This window comes from Sinohyriopsis cumingii, chromosome 17, assembly GCF_028554795.1.
Source record: "Sinohyriopsis cumingii isolate HCF-2022 chromosome 17, ASM2855479v2, whole genome shotgun sequence".
NCBI classification, from domain to species: domain Eukaryota; kingdom Metazoa; phylum Mollusca; class Bivalvia; order Unionida; family Unionidae; genus Sinohyriopsis; species Sinohyriopsis cumingii.
In genome coordinates this window covers 122,049,833-122,066,201 of record NC_142977.1, presented here as the reverse complement: position 1 = coordinate 122,066,201, position 16,369 = coordinate 122,049,833, and the positions used below count along the sequence as shown (strand labels likewise).

General features: G+C 35.0%; 1 protein-coding gene across 1 annotated transcript in view; it reads right to left on the bottom strand.

Moving 5' to 3' along the window:
• Positions 1–221: 221 nt before the first annotated feature.
• LOC149779786 (mitochondrial fission process protein 1-like) overlaps positions 222–16,369 on the bottom strand; it is a 24,505-nt gene continuing 8,357 nt past the window's right edge. Inside the window, exon 3 of the mRNA XM_089940651.1 lies at positions 222–7,614. Within this exon, the coding sequence (XP_089796777.1) occupies positions 7,285–7,614 (330 nt within the window). The 3' untranslated portion in view covers positions 222–7,284. The remainder of the gene's footprint in view (positions 7,615–16,369) is intronic.

Sequence of the window (16,369 nt, the reverse complement as noted above, 5' to 3'; positions counted from 1 at the left end):
TTTAAATCTTGTAATTCTGTCTAAATTTGTTAATGTATTTATTATCACATTGTTAATTTGCCATGATCCATGCTGACACTCATTGTTATATTAAATCATTTTTATTACATGTACTTTCCTTACAACATATCAGGGGATGTAATATATACTTGGTACAGTGTATATATTAAAAATGTGAAATTGTATAATTTGTGAATAATTAAACAACTGAAACATAGAAGTTTGTGGATCATTTTCCAATTTTATTTTCTTTGTAAACTTTAAAGCATATATAATCCAGAATGTAGTAAACAATTACATGGCTAGCCTCTCTGATAGTTGTTTCCAGCTGCCATCATGTACAAGTCAAAATTCACACTAAAGTGATCTTGGCCTATGTAATGCTGGCAAATGTGGCTGCATTAAATATAGGACAGAGGTGTCATTTTGTAAAAAAGCACATAGTACCTGTCAAGTTGCATACCCTCACCAGATTTCAAAATTCTTGGTAGGATAGTATACATGTAGCATTCAAAAAAAAATAGTGATAATGAGCTTAACATAAAAACTTGTGCACATTCCCAATTGTAAAATTTCTGTCAGACTACTGTGCGAAAAACATAATGTACATTGATGTTTGATGGCTGAACGCTAGGCCAAATTTTGGTGTAGTCCATTCTATACTTCACATTTTGTGGAATAAAAATCTTTCTCCTTCGAGGTGAAAACATTTTAAGTGTATTGTAGCTCAATTACGAAATGGTATTAATCCAGAAGATAAAACATCAAACGGTGAACTCAAGCAAATTATCATATATATGCTAATCTTTCAATCAAAAACATTCCAACACTATAAAAATCTGTCTTCATGTAGTTTCCGAACCTCTATGTGCTTTTCGCTACTAATGTGCTTCCTCACATCGTCTCTGCCACCATGCCCAATGCTGAAATTTGTGGCACACTATGTGCAAAAAGCATGATGCATATTGGTATTTGATGGCTGAATGCACGGCAAATGTTTGATATATTCCAAATAAAACTTCATTTTTTGTACAATACATTTATTTTCCTTGGTGGGGTAGACGTTTTCAAGATGCAATACTGAACGGTAATTCAAATTAGTGTTGGTGACGCATGTGCTGAGAAAAATTCCAGTTAGGCCCCAGTTTCTTTCAAAAACATTTTTAAAACTACTCTTATAAATATAGATTAAAATATGTTAAAATGCTTGCTACCTGGTCAACTGTACCAATTGACTATAGTTCTACTAATAAAGCAACTAGCAGTACCAGACTGTTTTGGCAAGGGCTGATATCACAACTAGCACTTAACAGGAAAAAGTAAAATATCTGAGAATTGGGGAATTCATAATTTTTTACATGCGGTGTGAATCCGTGAATTGCTGTAGAAAGTTGTGAAATTCATGCCAAAATCGTGAGGGTTGGTGGCTATGAATGGGCCACAATAACCTACTTTTAAATGAACTTTAAGTCAGAGACTTTTTTTTTTAGGGAGGGTGAATTTTCATTACAATTCTTCTTTCCACCAAATTCCATAATTTTAGATAGGATAGTTCTTACATAGCATGTGACAACTATGCAATCATGACACACACCAGCTCAACCTAAGCTAGTGAAATGTAGGTCAGTCACCTTTTGTTGTACAGGTGGAATACTAATAAAGATCCATATAATAATCCTGTGATTCTAGCATGAAAAATAAACTACAAAGACAGAATATAACAAAATACAGTAAAGTGTGGCATGTGTAGCAGTGACCTACTTTTGTTATTTTTTTTAGCACTAATTGATCCCATCAAGAAGTTTAATGACTGCAGGTGTAATATTATGTACATAGGCTGCAAAAAAACAAGCAACCACAGGCTGAATGCAAAAAAGAAGGTACATGTAATGCTGTCCGCTTACCAGGAACATAGGTGCTATGAAACCCACCAAAACTGTTGCTTTGGGCATAGAAGCAAAGACTTGTTGAGGTGCAATGAGGCTTCACATATGTATATTCTTTTAAAGGTGTGGATGCCAACAGACAGGGGTGGTGTGGCGTGGGTGCAGTACAATAATAGCTTTTGTCTACTGTGCTGAGTGAAATTGTTAGAACTTGTGCATATTTAAATTTAGGACTACAATGCAACAATTGGAGTAACACTGAAAATCTTGTATTTGGTAGAAACTGTTACACCTTGCCTGCTTGATAAGTAATGCAAGTGTTGGTGTTTAATGACACAGCTGCACAAATAAGTTTTTTAGCAATTGAAGTAATGTGCCCTGCACAAGGACACACAACAGCTACTGGCCGGAACAGAGAGAAAGAGAACAAGTGCTATTTAGGGGCAAAGAAATTTTAAATTATTTTGCCATATTTCTGTTGCATTGTTCGTGTTGGTTCTATTTTTATCACAGCAAAACTGCATCCTCCAACAGTAACTAACATCTGTTACATGATTTACACCTGACCCCGGCTGGCCAGACAAGTCCTGAATCAGCAACCCTTGGATTATGAATGCAATACTCAACCAACTGCACTACCACAGTTCCCCCCCCCCCATCATGCAGAAAGTCACTATATCAAACACACAAACAAGCACCATCTAAAACAAAAACAATCACATTATTTTGTGTCGACATTCATGTTTTAAAAAAAACACACAAGGTTATAAACCAATGAGAAAGCTTGACCAAAAATTCCTAACTGAAATATTTTCTTACAAAAGAAATGTATTCCAGTCAATAAGGCACATTTTCCCATTAATATACAGTGATGCCAGTCGATACATGTACATGAATAAAATATAAATCATTAAAACCAAGAAACTGGGATACATAATGTCCAAAAGGTGAATCCAAATCTATGCAAGAGATCTGATTCTAAAACACTTTAAATTTCTATGATTATATGCATCATAAATTTGCAAGTGCTAACAAATTTCTTCTGAAATATTTTACTTGATAACATAGATATGTCCCAACCTTTAATGATCCAAATGTTGATATTCTAGCAACTGTATTTTATATCATGTAGAATCCTCTAGCTGATTAAGCAACATTTACTTGTGCATACAACTTACTAAAATAAATAAATTAATTAATTTACTCTTCCCCATCTAAAACTTACATTATTAATAAATTTACATATTCAAGTTCCACCATGGAAATGAGAGATTCTGTATGTCGAATTATAATTGTAATGTTTTTCAAATACAGAGTATAGTAACCTACTTTTCATTTATGGAAGTCTGCAACCAGTCAAACATTAATTTTCCAAGCAAAAAATTGCTGTATATACTCATTTGTATGCTGGGTCAAACTGAAACATTTAGACACCGATCACATAACGCACTCGCAGATCAAGGTCTGTTTTGTTGTTCATCTGAACTGGTCCTTACAAAAAGACACAAACCCAGATCTGCCAATGTATAATGCAATGGCATACCTGTATCTATATAGTTTGCAGTTGGATTTAACCTGTACACCATTGTATCATCCAACCTCATCCAACCTGTACACCATTTTATCATCCAACCTGTACACTATTATATCATCCAACCTGTACACCATTATATCATCCAACCTGTACACCATTATATCATCCTACAGATACATGACAAAAATTAAGTGGGTATTTGTGGATGGGCACAGTTGTATAAAGTTGAAAGTACTCTGTGCTGGAATGTTTTTCTGTCAAATATTATTTCCTATTTTAAGTAATGACGGCCATATTTTATGTCAAATCAGGCTCTTTTCAACAAATATCAAAGCTCTCATTTACCTGAATGTATCTGCTGAATTTAGTCCGATTATATTAGAAGTCATTAAAGATTTTATTATTTTTAATAATGGTGGCTATATTTGATGTTAGCTCAGCATCATTTGAAGTCATTTTCAAGACTTTTATGCCAGGACGCATTTTTGACAAATTTGGTCATATTCTGAAGAGCGGTTTTTAAGAACTTTTTGTTAAAAGGTTGTTATGTTTTTGTAATAGTGGCAATACTGAACAAGGCTGGCATCTACTGAACAAATTTGAAGGGCCTTTTGCATTATTATTTGCAACTTTTTTTTTTTTTTCTGTTAAGCTGCAATGCACAATGGATGAAAGACCATACCACAAGGTTGCTTAGCAGTACAACATCACTAGGTAATAAAGCATCAAAGTTAAATCACAGTTAATTTTGCATAGGAGATCTGATGCATTGTTTGAGCAAGTTATAATTCACAACCTGAATAAAATGTTAATAACAAACACATATGACTAGTAAGTTAATACTGTATTATGACAAAATTCTACAAATTATGTACTATCTATCAAAACTACATTACTACTGTATAACATAACACAACAAACAATTAACATAATACAAAATACCATCTCTAGTATGATGAACTACACTTCTATAATTGAACTTGTGTGGTATCACTTTCTTCAATTCTGCATAAAAAACAGTGAATTTACTTTCTTTCATTGTTACGGGTCACAAATTTAAATTTAATATTATTCATCTCTGAAGTGAACTTCTCATCACTACAAATCCAGCCATATGACCACTCAATAACCATTCAGCACTGAGAGTCACTATATATCCAGCAGTACGTCCACTCAGTTAATAAACTTGATGAATAATTATTCATCAATGAAAGTAACTATATACCTAGCAGTTTCAGTAAAGAGGAAAATGTAATTATTGCAAAATAATAAAAATGGATACTTCTTAAAATAAAGCTGTGCTGTTTAAATGTACATGGTACCAAGAGAACGCATTTAAAAAAAATTACATGCCAGGGTTATTCAAAAAATTCTAAATTGCATCTTTGGGTGATTACTCCACAATGAAAATGCCTTCCCTAGGTTCCCAGTGAATTTCACTGGAATATCTCATAATGGTTTCACAGCAGTCCAATTGATTTAGTTTTTCTCTGATAAGCCAGTCTCATTATGGAACAAAAATCACAAGATTGAGGTAGTGTGTATGCAAGATAATTTAAGCAAATCTTACTTTTATAACAAACAAGAGTCCATCAAAGGGGCTGAACTCTTTGCTGGCCAGAAAGATTTTCCAGGAATTCAAGATAAGACCATTTTGTCCTTTTAACTGCAGAGTACTGAAACCAACTATGACATTCTTCAATGATATCAAGATTTTTCAAATTAGCTGCTGTGGTGGACATGCTGATGTCAAACTATCACCATTTTCAAGTATAAAACAGCAGACATCAATATAAGTCTGTTGGTGAAAACACCTTGTCAATAAGACCATCCATTCTGGGGGATCAGCAACAAAGATTTTCACGACAGCCATCATGGCAGACATATTCAATTATCATCAGTACCATTTTCATTAAGGTCTGCTTCAGAGGCTATATCTGGTGGAGGAAAAACCTGGAAAAAATCACTGACCCATCGGAAGAAACTGGCAAGCTTTCTCCCATACCCAAATTGGCCAAGCCAGAAACTCAAACCCACACAAATACAGTTGAAATGCCAGTTATTGGTAAAGGCCAGCATTTCAGACCACTCAGTTTTTCAGGGCCTCTTTTCATTATGAAAAACTAGGTATCACTAAGAAGTCCACAGCATGTTGATACAGCTGTCTTTGTATGAAAGGTAGAGATTCCATTTAACATTAAAGATAACAATTTTCAAGATCGACTTCACAGCGGCCATAGATCAGTACAATTTTAATTCAGGACCAACAAGACATTATCAGCCTTCTGGTCAAAACCACATGCTGATAGGACTTTCCATTCTGGAAGGATACCATAAGAAATCTTCTGGTTAAAACCCCATATAAACATGACTTGTTTAATCAGGTTTAGTATCGATAACAAGATTTTCAACTATACATCATAAGCCTTCTAGAAAGAAAACCCAGGTCAATAGGACTTTTTTGTTCCAGGTGTACAGATACCAAATTTTCAAGATGGCTGTTGTAGTGGCCATATTAGACGTTAGATTAGCACCATTTTCATTAACAATAATGTAGATATCATAAAAAGTCTTTTAGTGAAAATCCCATGTTGACTATCCATATAGGAAGAGCAGCTGTAGCAAGATATTTAGATGGGCAGCATGCTGGCCACATTTTGTCATGAGATCAGAACTATTTTCACCAAGGGTCAACTAGACATGACAAGAAATCAGTGAAAACAAACTCCATATCAATCTGACTTACTAAACCTCCTAAGATGTCTTAGTGACAATGCCATGTTGATATGACCATCCAATCAGGCCGATACAGATAACAAGATTTTCAAGATGGCTGCTGAGGTGGTCATACTGGATGTCTGAGCCACACTATTTTCATTTTGGGTCAACTAGATCATGTGATCAATGTGTGGAACATTCTGGCAATCCTCCAAGTAGTTTAGGAGGAGAAGCAATAACATATGGATGGATGACACATGGACAGACAACGGACCATGGACCATCCCACATGGACAGAAAATGGACCATCCCACATGGACAGACAATGGACCATCCCACATGGACAGAAAATGGACCATCCCACATGGACAGACAATGGACCATCCCACATGGACAGAAAATGGACCATCCCACATGGACAGACAATGGACCATCCCACATGGACAGACAACGGACCATGGACCATCCCACATGGACAGAAAATGGACCATGGATCATCCCATAAGCTCTTCTAATTCATGACCATCAGAGGTAAAAGCAGATATAAAATATCTATAAACATCTCTATATGGTTAAAGCTGCCACATTTCACCTATATACGTCAGAAACGTGACATGCACAGTCATGTGAAATATCTGTAAATTCCAAAAACAAGTAAAATATATCCTTTTGTGACTTGAGAAAAACATGTACTAGTAATACATATTTACCAGCTATCAACTGCATAACAACAAATTATATATTTTCCTGAGGAACTCTATATTTTACGTTATTTTTATGTTTATTTAACATACATGTACATGGAAACCAGTACATGTTTCACATATGGGTTAGATATGTTTTTAATATCCATTTCCAAAACAGTTTTACATAATTATGTCATAACTTTGGCAGTCAAATGTACTACTGTTTCCATGATTTGATTCTGGCAATAATACTTTGCACAAAAAAAAAATCTTTATCAAACAGACAGATCTCAATTTTCTGACTAATCTGATAATGACAAGGACAAATTAGATGATCTAATATTCTGATTATTGCAAAATGATAGAAGTGAAGTTCTATCTATGAAAAGGCAGTAATAGGTATCCTAGTATAAGAAAGAAAGACTACTGTAATAGTAACTGATACAAAATATTTATAAAACTAATCATCACTAGTGTCATGTACTACATTTTGCATGACTGCATCTTGGTGATACCATTTTCGAAAAGTCTGTTCCATAAAATAGTCCACAGATCTGTCAATTGGCTTTATGATGAAAGGAATACATCCCAAGCCAACAGCAGTGGTTGTCCATTTCTTTGCTGGCTCTGGGATGCTGGAAACTCGACGCAAAATGAAGAGAGAGAAAGCACAGATCCTGTTGATCGTGAATCCTGGTATGGCAACTGAGGCAAGTCCCTGCCAGATTAAAGTATCTAATACTGTCCTTCTGATATTGGTCTTTCGTACATCCTCATTAGGACTTGGTTTCTGTAAAAGACAAATTTTACGATATAATGCAGAAGTTGGTAGTTGTTAGAAATCATGTTATGCAATGCCTGTTGCAATTATCAGCAAATAAGTCCATTACAAAAAAAAGTGTCGTTCTTATATACTCTGGTTTTTCACTATTTTCCAAGTACATCTATCTTTGTGGAATTTATGGTTTCCTTGAATGACAATGGCCAAACAAAAAAAGGATCTGTCATGAAGAAGGCCTTTGTTTTCTTAATGATAAAGTACAGCTCAAGCAATTTTTAGAACCCCAAGCTTCATGGTGAGGGTGAAGAGCATCAAGAAGAAAAATAACCTACACCATTTCTCTGCATATCCTGATGGAGTTGTTGTGGCATCTTGTGGACAATAGCTTTGCTAACCACAATTTCTCATGGATTTACATCTGTTAACAACAATGATGGTCTGAATATATGCATGATTTACTGTTTATGACCCTTGTAAGCAATCTCCCTTGTAAGCAATCTCCCTTGTAAGCAATCTCTACAGAGGACAGGGAGAGAGAGAGACAGAAATATCTTTTTAATCTATATAAACATGACAACAAAACAATTCTTTACGTGTTTTTATTACATTTCAAAGCACAAGAATAATTATTAATAAATATAACAAACCATTATATATAGGTGAAGTTCAATGTATAGCATATGAATGGCAAGAATGAATAAAAGTGTTTCCTTATAACTGATAATACAAAATACTGCTTAGTCTTTATGAACAATGACACTGACACTTCATCAATATCTGCCTCATTTTTCCCCCAGACCATTTCTTAAATGCCTTCCTGAACTCAAAATTCTAAACAACACTCAAGTGATCAATAGAAATAGGGGCAACAAGTAACCTGGTAATTGCCTCAGATGCAGCTGAATATAAAGCTTTGTTTTCTGAGCTAGATTAGCCATATTCCTTGTGCTTGATACAGACTTGTTTTATAAAGTAAATTTTTTATTTTTCATTGATATAAGCGACTTGGGTCCTTTAGGTCAACAACTTGCATCCTTGTAGCAGCATCCTGTGTTACTCAGTTAAGTTCAGACCACAAAAACATGTTACCTAAGTAAATAATCCCTAAAACGCTAAGCAGTCCCAAGTGTGTCTCACACTCACATTTTGCAATAAATATAAATTAACAATAGAGTATCTTCCCCAGTAATTCCTTATTTCCTACTAATAGCATTTAATTGCTTCCCAAAACCGACTGACAGCTTGCAGTTAGTTGCAGTCATGTTCAAAGAATTTCTTATTCATCTACCGACATGATCCACTGACTGCTGCAGACATCAAAAACAGGCATTAAGTGGACAGAGTTGCTTATTAAAATTAAAATTTATGTTATAAAAATCTGTTGCCAGCAACTTTCACCGATCAGATAAAATTAGCAGCAATTTCAAAATTCTTTCACATCTGGCGACAAATGTGAAGCCTAGCAGAGACCCTGACATCAGTTTTCCACCTGGAAATTCCTCAACTTGCTGACAACAATGAATGCTGTATAAAGGAATCTTACCTACATTTATCCTGGCTCTATTATTGTGCCATAACTTTTTATATCAATGCTATTTACTTGAAAAATTACTAATTCTTGCCTTAACATCTGAAGCAGAATCAGTCTTTTTGTTGTTTTCAGTTCTTAATTTGGGTTGATTTATTTATTCAAATTATGATTCACTGGAATTATAAAGTATTCAATAATATTCTTGGACAAAAACATTAACTTGTAATTATAGTGAATTCAGACAAGGGCATTTTGGATTATATTACTGTGCTACTTCAAAAGACTTATCACGTCGCCACACCTGAGGTCATTGGCACATTCAATACTACAGGCACATCAACACATTCAATACTGGATTCTAACTGGAACACCACTGAAATTAAATTGGAACTTTACATATTTGGACTTGTGATAAAACTTTTAGAACTATTTGGGATTTAATTCAGAATATTGTACGTTCTTTTTAAATTTTCACTTTTGTATTCTAGGAAACTAACTTATTTCTTGAATATTACAAAACTTGTTAGTTTTCGCTCTTTTATCTTACTTAGTTTCAGACCACAGAGTTGTAATACAATGTACTCGGGGGTTGGAGAATCATACTGTATGACTATAGGCTATGTGTAATACAATGTACTCGGGGATAGAAGAATCATACTGTATGACTAGGCTATGTGTAATTCAATGTACTTGGGGATAGGAGAATCATACTGTATGACTGTAGGCTATGTGTAATACAATGTACTCGGGGATAGGAGAATCATACTGTATGACTGTAGGCTATGTGTAATACAATGTACTCGGGGATAGGAGAATCATACTGTATGACTGTAGGCTATGTGTAATACAATGTACTTGGGGATAGCAGAATCATACTGTATGACTAGGCTATGTGTAATACAATGTACTCGGGGATAGGAGAATCATACTGTATGACTAGGCTATGTGTAATACAATGTACTTGGGGATAGGAGAATCATACTGTATGACTAGGCTATGTGTAATACAATGTACTTGGGGATAGGAGAATCATACTGTATGACTAGGCTATGTGTAATACAATGTACTTGGCCATAGAAGAATCATACTGTATGACTGTAGGCTATGTGTAATACAATGTACTTGGGGATAGGAGAATCATACTGTATGACTAGGCTATGTGTAATACAATGTACTCAGGGATAGGAGAATCATACTGTATGACTGTAGGCTACGTGCATAAAAGAAATATTTGAGACAGAAAGAAAAACTTGTGAACAAATCAATACAACCAGTATCAAGTTTTTAAATATTATATGGTGTCTTCCATTCCTTGCATTAATTAGAATAGTTGTTAAAACAGACAATGGTCTTACATAGATGTAATTTGACCTGTCATTGCTAATAATGAGACCTACAGCTGTTCCACTCCCATTCTGCAGAACTACACTGTAACAAAATTAGTTAGAGCGTCCACCTCGGATGTGGAAGGTCGCTGGGTTCGAACTTGGCTAAGTCATACCAAAGACTTATAAAAATGGTACACGCAGCTGCCTCACTTGGTACTCAGCATTAAGATGTTAGTGTTAGGACTGGTCGGCCTGGTGTCAGAATAATGTGAATGGGTGGGACATGCAGCTACATGTCTACGGCATGATGCCCCAGACCTAGACATCACTATAAACTGCCACACTGCATCATCATAGTGATATGACTGGAAAATTGTTAAAACTATGTTAAAAATCCAAATCACACACACAATTTACCATCAGAGAAAAAAGAGAAGAAATGAGTAATTTCTAGACCATTAACAGTTTTTTGTAAAGTTCCTCTCTCTCTCTCATAGAAAAATGGTCTGGGAAAAAAATGAGGCAGATATACCTGAAATTATAACATCATGCAAGCAAAAGAAAGAAAATTTCCCACCAGTATGTGCGAACTACCACATGCTCACATGTGTTTGTCTGAATTGTCTAAGTCACACACTAAATCCATTCAGCCACAGTAACTGTAGCTGTAAAGCAATACACCACGTATAGAAACATGCCATACACTATTCAAAGAAATCAGTTTACTGGGGTCCTGATAACCAAACTCTCCAAAAGCCACAAACAGGAAACTGCATACTTTAATATCTGCATCAAAATAACTCTAAAAAAATATATCAATATTACATTAACATTATTGAAACATCATTTCCATGTGATTTACTATTTTTTTCTATAATGATAAAAAAATTGAGCTTTTCCATTCAACATCACCACAATACAGGCATACACCCAACATCAGACTATGATGACACGAATGTGGAAGACTTCTATGACCAGCTACAAGAAATTGTAGATAAAACACCATAAAGACATTCTGGTAGTGCAAGGTGATTGGAATGCCAAGATAGACGAGGACGCTTACATGAACTGGGCGCTGCTGCAATGCACAGACAAATGAGAGAGGACTGAGGCTCCTGGAATTTGCTAGTTACCTCCTGATCATAGTGAAAAAATGGAAACTGCAGTGGTATGGGCATGTCTCACGATAATTAGGACTTGCCAAGCCAATCCTACAAGGCACTGTACAAGGAAGAAGAAAGAGAGGCAGGCAAAGAAAGAGGTGGCAAGAAAACATTCGAGAGAGGACAGGTTTGACACTGAGCGACTCACTAAGATGGAAAATCAAGAGGAATGGAGGAAGCTGGTTGTTAGGTCTTGTGGGGTGCCCCAATCGTCTTTCAGACTACAGGACTGATGATGATGATGAGATAACGAATGGTTTTAAGTTTTCTTAACAAACTACCAAAGAGGGAAAGCAAGTATGAACCAGTCTGAACATAGGAATATGTTAAGTTCAACCAGTGTTAACATGAAAAGCTATGTAATTTAAGAGAAAATAGGCAATGTCTGGGAGAAGCTTCAGTCATATATACAGACTGATGAAATGTAAATACTGAATGGGTGGGGATGCTGAACATGAAAGGCAAGTCAGGGACATCAACAGGAGCTTAAAGTTTTTTTTCTGCATGCATTGGGTCAGACCCTAAATCACACAGCAAATACTATCAAAAGGGCATTATGTAAACTATGTGGCTCAGAAACTTACAGTTCATTCCACAATAAACATATAGGAAATAATAATTATGATCCAGAACTTACTAAAATTGTCTTTGATGTTCTTTTATTTTTGTTATCCTTTTCTGACGTTTGAAACCATCAAGATAAGGTTATGTTGCTTCTGAATCAGCTAGAATTTCCACAAATGGATCGAATTTTCAGACTAAAAATGGATGCCAGTCCCAAGTCCCAAATTAGCAAGTTGCATAAAACAAGAGGCCAAAGAAGTCCCCCTAAAACAGCTCAGCTGGATAACTACGGAAACATTGTGTACATTCACTCATGATTCATGACAATAAGACGTTTCCACTTCATTTCATACTACCACGTTTGACATTTCTGAGCAATAACAAGATTTTAAAACTAGCCACATTGGTTTTATGACTGGCATGATTTTCATTCGGTAGCAAGACATCATTTGAAGTCCTTTGGTGAAAACCCATTAAAATAATCTAATAATTTAGATAACAGGGACATAGTGGCTGTGCATAGGATTCCAGGTCGACAGGGACAACCAAGGCCAGTGATTGTCAAATTTTGGAGTCTGGATTGTAAACTTCCAATTATCAAGAAGAGGAAGGATTTTCTGCAGTACAAAGGAATTAGACTGGTAGAGGATGTAACCAGGCTGAATACTGAACTTATCAATAAATTATCTAGGCATCACGAAATTGACAGTGCATGGTATTTTAATGGATCTGTGTATGGTAAAACCAAATCAGGAAAAAGGATAAAATTTGACATCTATGATGAAATTGATGAGAAAATTAGATTATAAGTGTAATATGCAATTCTATGAACTTATGAAATTGGCCGAATAGGTATGTGAACTTTCGTCTTTATACTCCTTTTTCTACTCTAATTTGTTTTAATATTTTGTTTATAAGACATTTCTTTCCCTCACCAATTTTATCCTTAATTAATAGGTTTGTTTATTCGCTGGTCCACTGTTATATCTCTCCCTAATAAATTCCCTCACTAGTTTATAAATCATCTTTCACTCTTATACTCTCATATACACATTTACTCAGTTGTTTACTCACTTTTCTCAACATTACTCCTCCACGATAAATCTCTCAGTCTCACTTTTTTTGCTCATACATTCAATCACCCACCACTCCCATGTATGCGCTCTTTCACCCTTTCTTTTTCTTCCCTTTTACCCCTTTTTTCATTCATTAAGTTGTAATTTATATTCTTTTTAATCTGTGCTGTTTGGTTTACAAAACTGTCTTAGCTCCGGAAAGGTCTGTCAGAGGTGCATAAGAGTTATCGCAAATGGAGTTGTTTCACTTGTTGTCCATAGTATACTGTATCAATGTTAAACGCAGCCAAAGCTACAGCATTTACTGTAACACCATGGATGATTTTATTATGGATGTTTGTATTCTGTGTGAGTGTGAGTGTGAAAGCCATGCATATGATAAACTCAAGGTGATAATTACTTCATACATTCCTGTACAAGAATATGTATGTGTAAAATTTCTGCTGTTTTCATGGATAATAACATAAAAATTATATCTATTAATGTTAGAGGCCTGCAAGGTTCAGTCTTAAAACGAAGGGATATTTTCCACTGGGTAAAACAAAAGAATGTATCTATAATATGCTTGCAAGAAACTCATAGTACAAAGAACGATGAAATATATTGGGCAGCTGAATGGGGATACAAATGTATATTTAGCCACTGCTCTAGTAAGAGTGCTGGGGTTGCAATATTTTTTAGAAATACTTTTGAATTTATAATCCATAGAGAAAGATGTGACAGTCAAGGGAGATTTATTATTTTAGATATTACAATTAATGGCAACAGAATAACCCTCGTGAATTTGTATGGTTATAATGATGATAATCCTAGCTTCTTTAGAAAGTTAAAGGAGGAGACTTTATTTTTTGAGAACTCATCAATTATAATGTGCGGAGACTGGAATACTGTTCAAGACTTAGATTTGGATACTTATAATATTTTACATGACAAACACCAACAGTCTAGGGCAGCGATTCAAGACCTGAAAAACGAATTGGAATTAATTGATCCCTGGCGAAATTCCAACCAAGACTTAAAGATGTATACCTGGAGGCAAAAATCTCCCTTGAAACAAAGTAGACTAGATTACTTTCTTGTATCGGATGACATTCATACGAATACAGCTGATGCATGTATCTTACCAGGGTACAAGACTGATCATTCAGCTATTGTTTTGAGTGTGGCGTTTTCAACGTTTCCAAGGGGAAAAGGATATTGGAAATTTAATAACCAACTGTTGAGGAACACTGAGTATACTGATTTGGTCAAAAAGTGTATAACTGACACTGTAAATGAATATTATGTAGGGGGAAATAAAGATGACTCTCTCCATGTTTCTCTTTCCTGTAACGACCAAATGTTCTTTGAAATTTTGAAAATGAAAATAAGATCTGAAACTATATGTTATTCTATTAGGAAATCAAAAGAGAAACGGGAAAAATTAAAGAAAATTGAGCAGGAAATAATAGAAATTCAGGGGGGACTGTCGAATAACATAAATGAGGAAATTCTGGAAAATTTAGAGAGAAAAAAAGCAGAATTAGAGGAATCTAGGAAAAAATACATAGAAGGTGTTATATTAAGATCTAAAGCTAGATGGTATGAATTTGGGGAAAAAAGCACAAAGTACTTTTTAAATCTTGAAAAAAGAAACTATGTTAATAAGACAATAAAGGAAATTATTTTACATGATGGGACAAATATATCTGACCAAATAGATATTTTAGAAGCACAAAAACAGTTTTATATGGAATTGTTCAAAAGCAGAATAGCTCAGCTTGATGATGAGGCTACTCAAGAAACTCGAAATAGATTTTTTTATCACAATATTAAACTTAGTCGAGAGGAAAGAGAATCATGCGAGGGTCTGCTTACAATTAATGAATTCGGTATGTCTCTAAAACGGATGGAAAATGGAAAAAGTCCTGGCTCGGATGGATTCACTGTAGAGTTCTATAAATTCTTTTGGAAGTCTCTGGGGGGATTTATATGTAGATCAATAAATTACGGATATACTGTAGGAAAACTTTCAGATTTTCAGACTCAAGGAGTCATCACATGTCTACCAAAGGAGGAAAAAGACAGAAGATATTTTAAAAACTGGAGACCTAAATCACTTTTAAATACTGATTATAAGATTGCTTCGGGAGCAATTGCAGCTAGGATTAAAAAGGTTCTTCCATCAATAATCAGCGATACTCAGACAGGATATATGAAGGGTAGATTCATTGGAGAAAACACCAGACTATTATATGATATCATGGACCAACTTGAGAATGAAAACAGATATGGTTTATTATTGTTAATGGATTTCGAAAATGCCTTTGACTCAATTAACTGGATCTTTGTGGAAGAAGCTCTACAATCTTTTAATTTTGGTGATTCCGTTTGTAAGTGGTTTAAACTGTTTTGTAATGACTCTAATAGTTGTGTTATAAATAATGGACATATGTCATCTTTTTTTAGACTTGAAAGAGGATGTCGTCAAGGAGATCCCCTTGCACCTTATTTGTTTATCATTGGGGTTGAGATTTTAGCTATAACTTTAAAGCAAAACGTGGATGTACGGGGAGTAATCTTTGACGCCAGTGAATATAAATTGGGTCAGTATGCCGATGACGCTTTTATTCTTCTTGATGGATCTAGTTTTTCTCTTGAAGCAACTATGAATATCTTGCAAGGTTTCTCTCTATTATCGGGACTTAAATGTAACATAACAAAAACAAAAGCTATTTGGATTGGAAACAGGAAATTTTCTAATGAAAGAATATGTCCCGAAATGGGCCTAATTTGGTCCTCTTCAAACTTTACACTCCTTGGCATAGAATTTTCTCCAGATTTACAACAGATGGTGGAAATTAATTATATGAAGAAACTAACAAAGGCAAAACGAATACTGGCAAGCTGGAGTCAAAGACATCTGTCAATAGTTGGTAAAGTAATTGTTGTAAAGACTCTTGTTCTGCCCATATTCATACATCTTTTTTCAGCACTTCCTAACCCATCAGCAAAAGTTGAAGCAGAACAAAATCGCATGTTATTTAAATTTGTATGGGGTGGAAAAGTAGAGAGAATAAAACGTGATATACTAGTTTCCCCAGAAAACGAGGGAGGACTAAA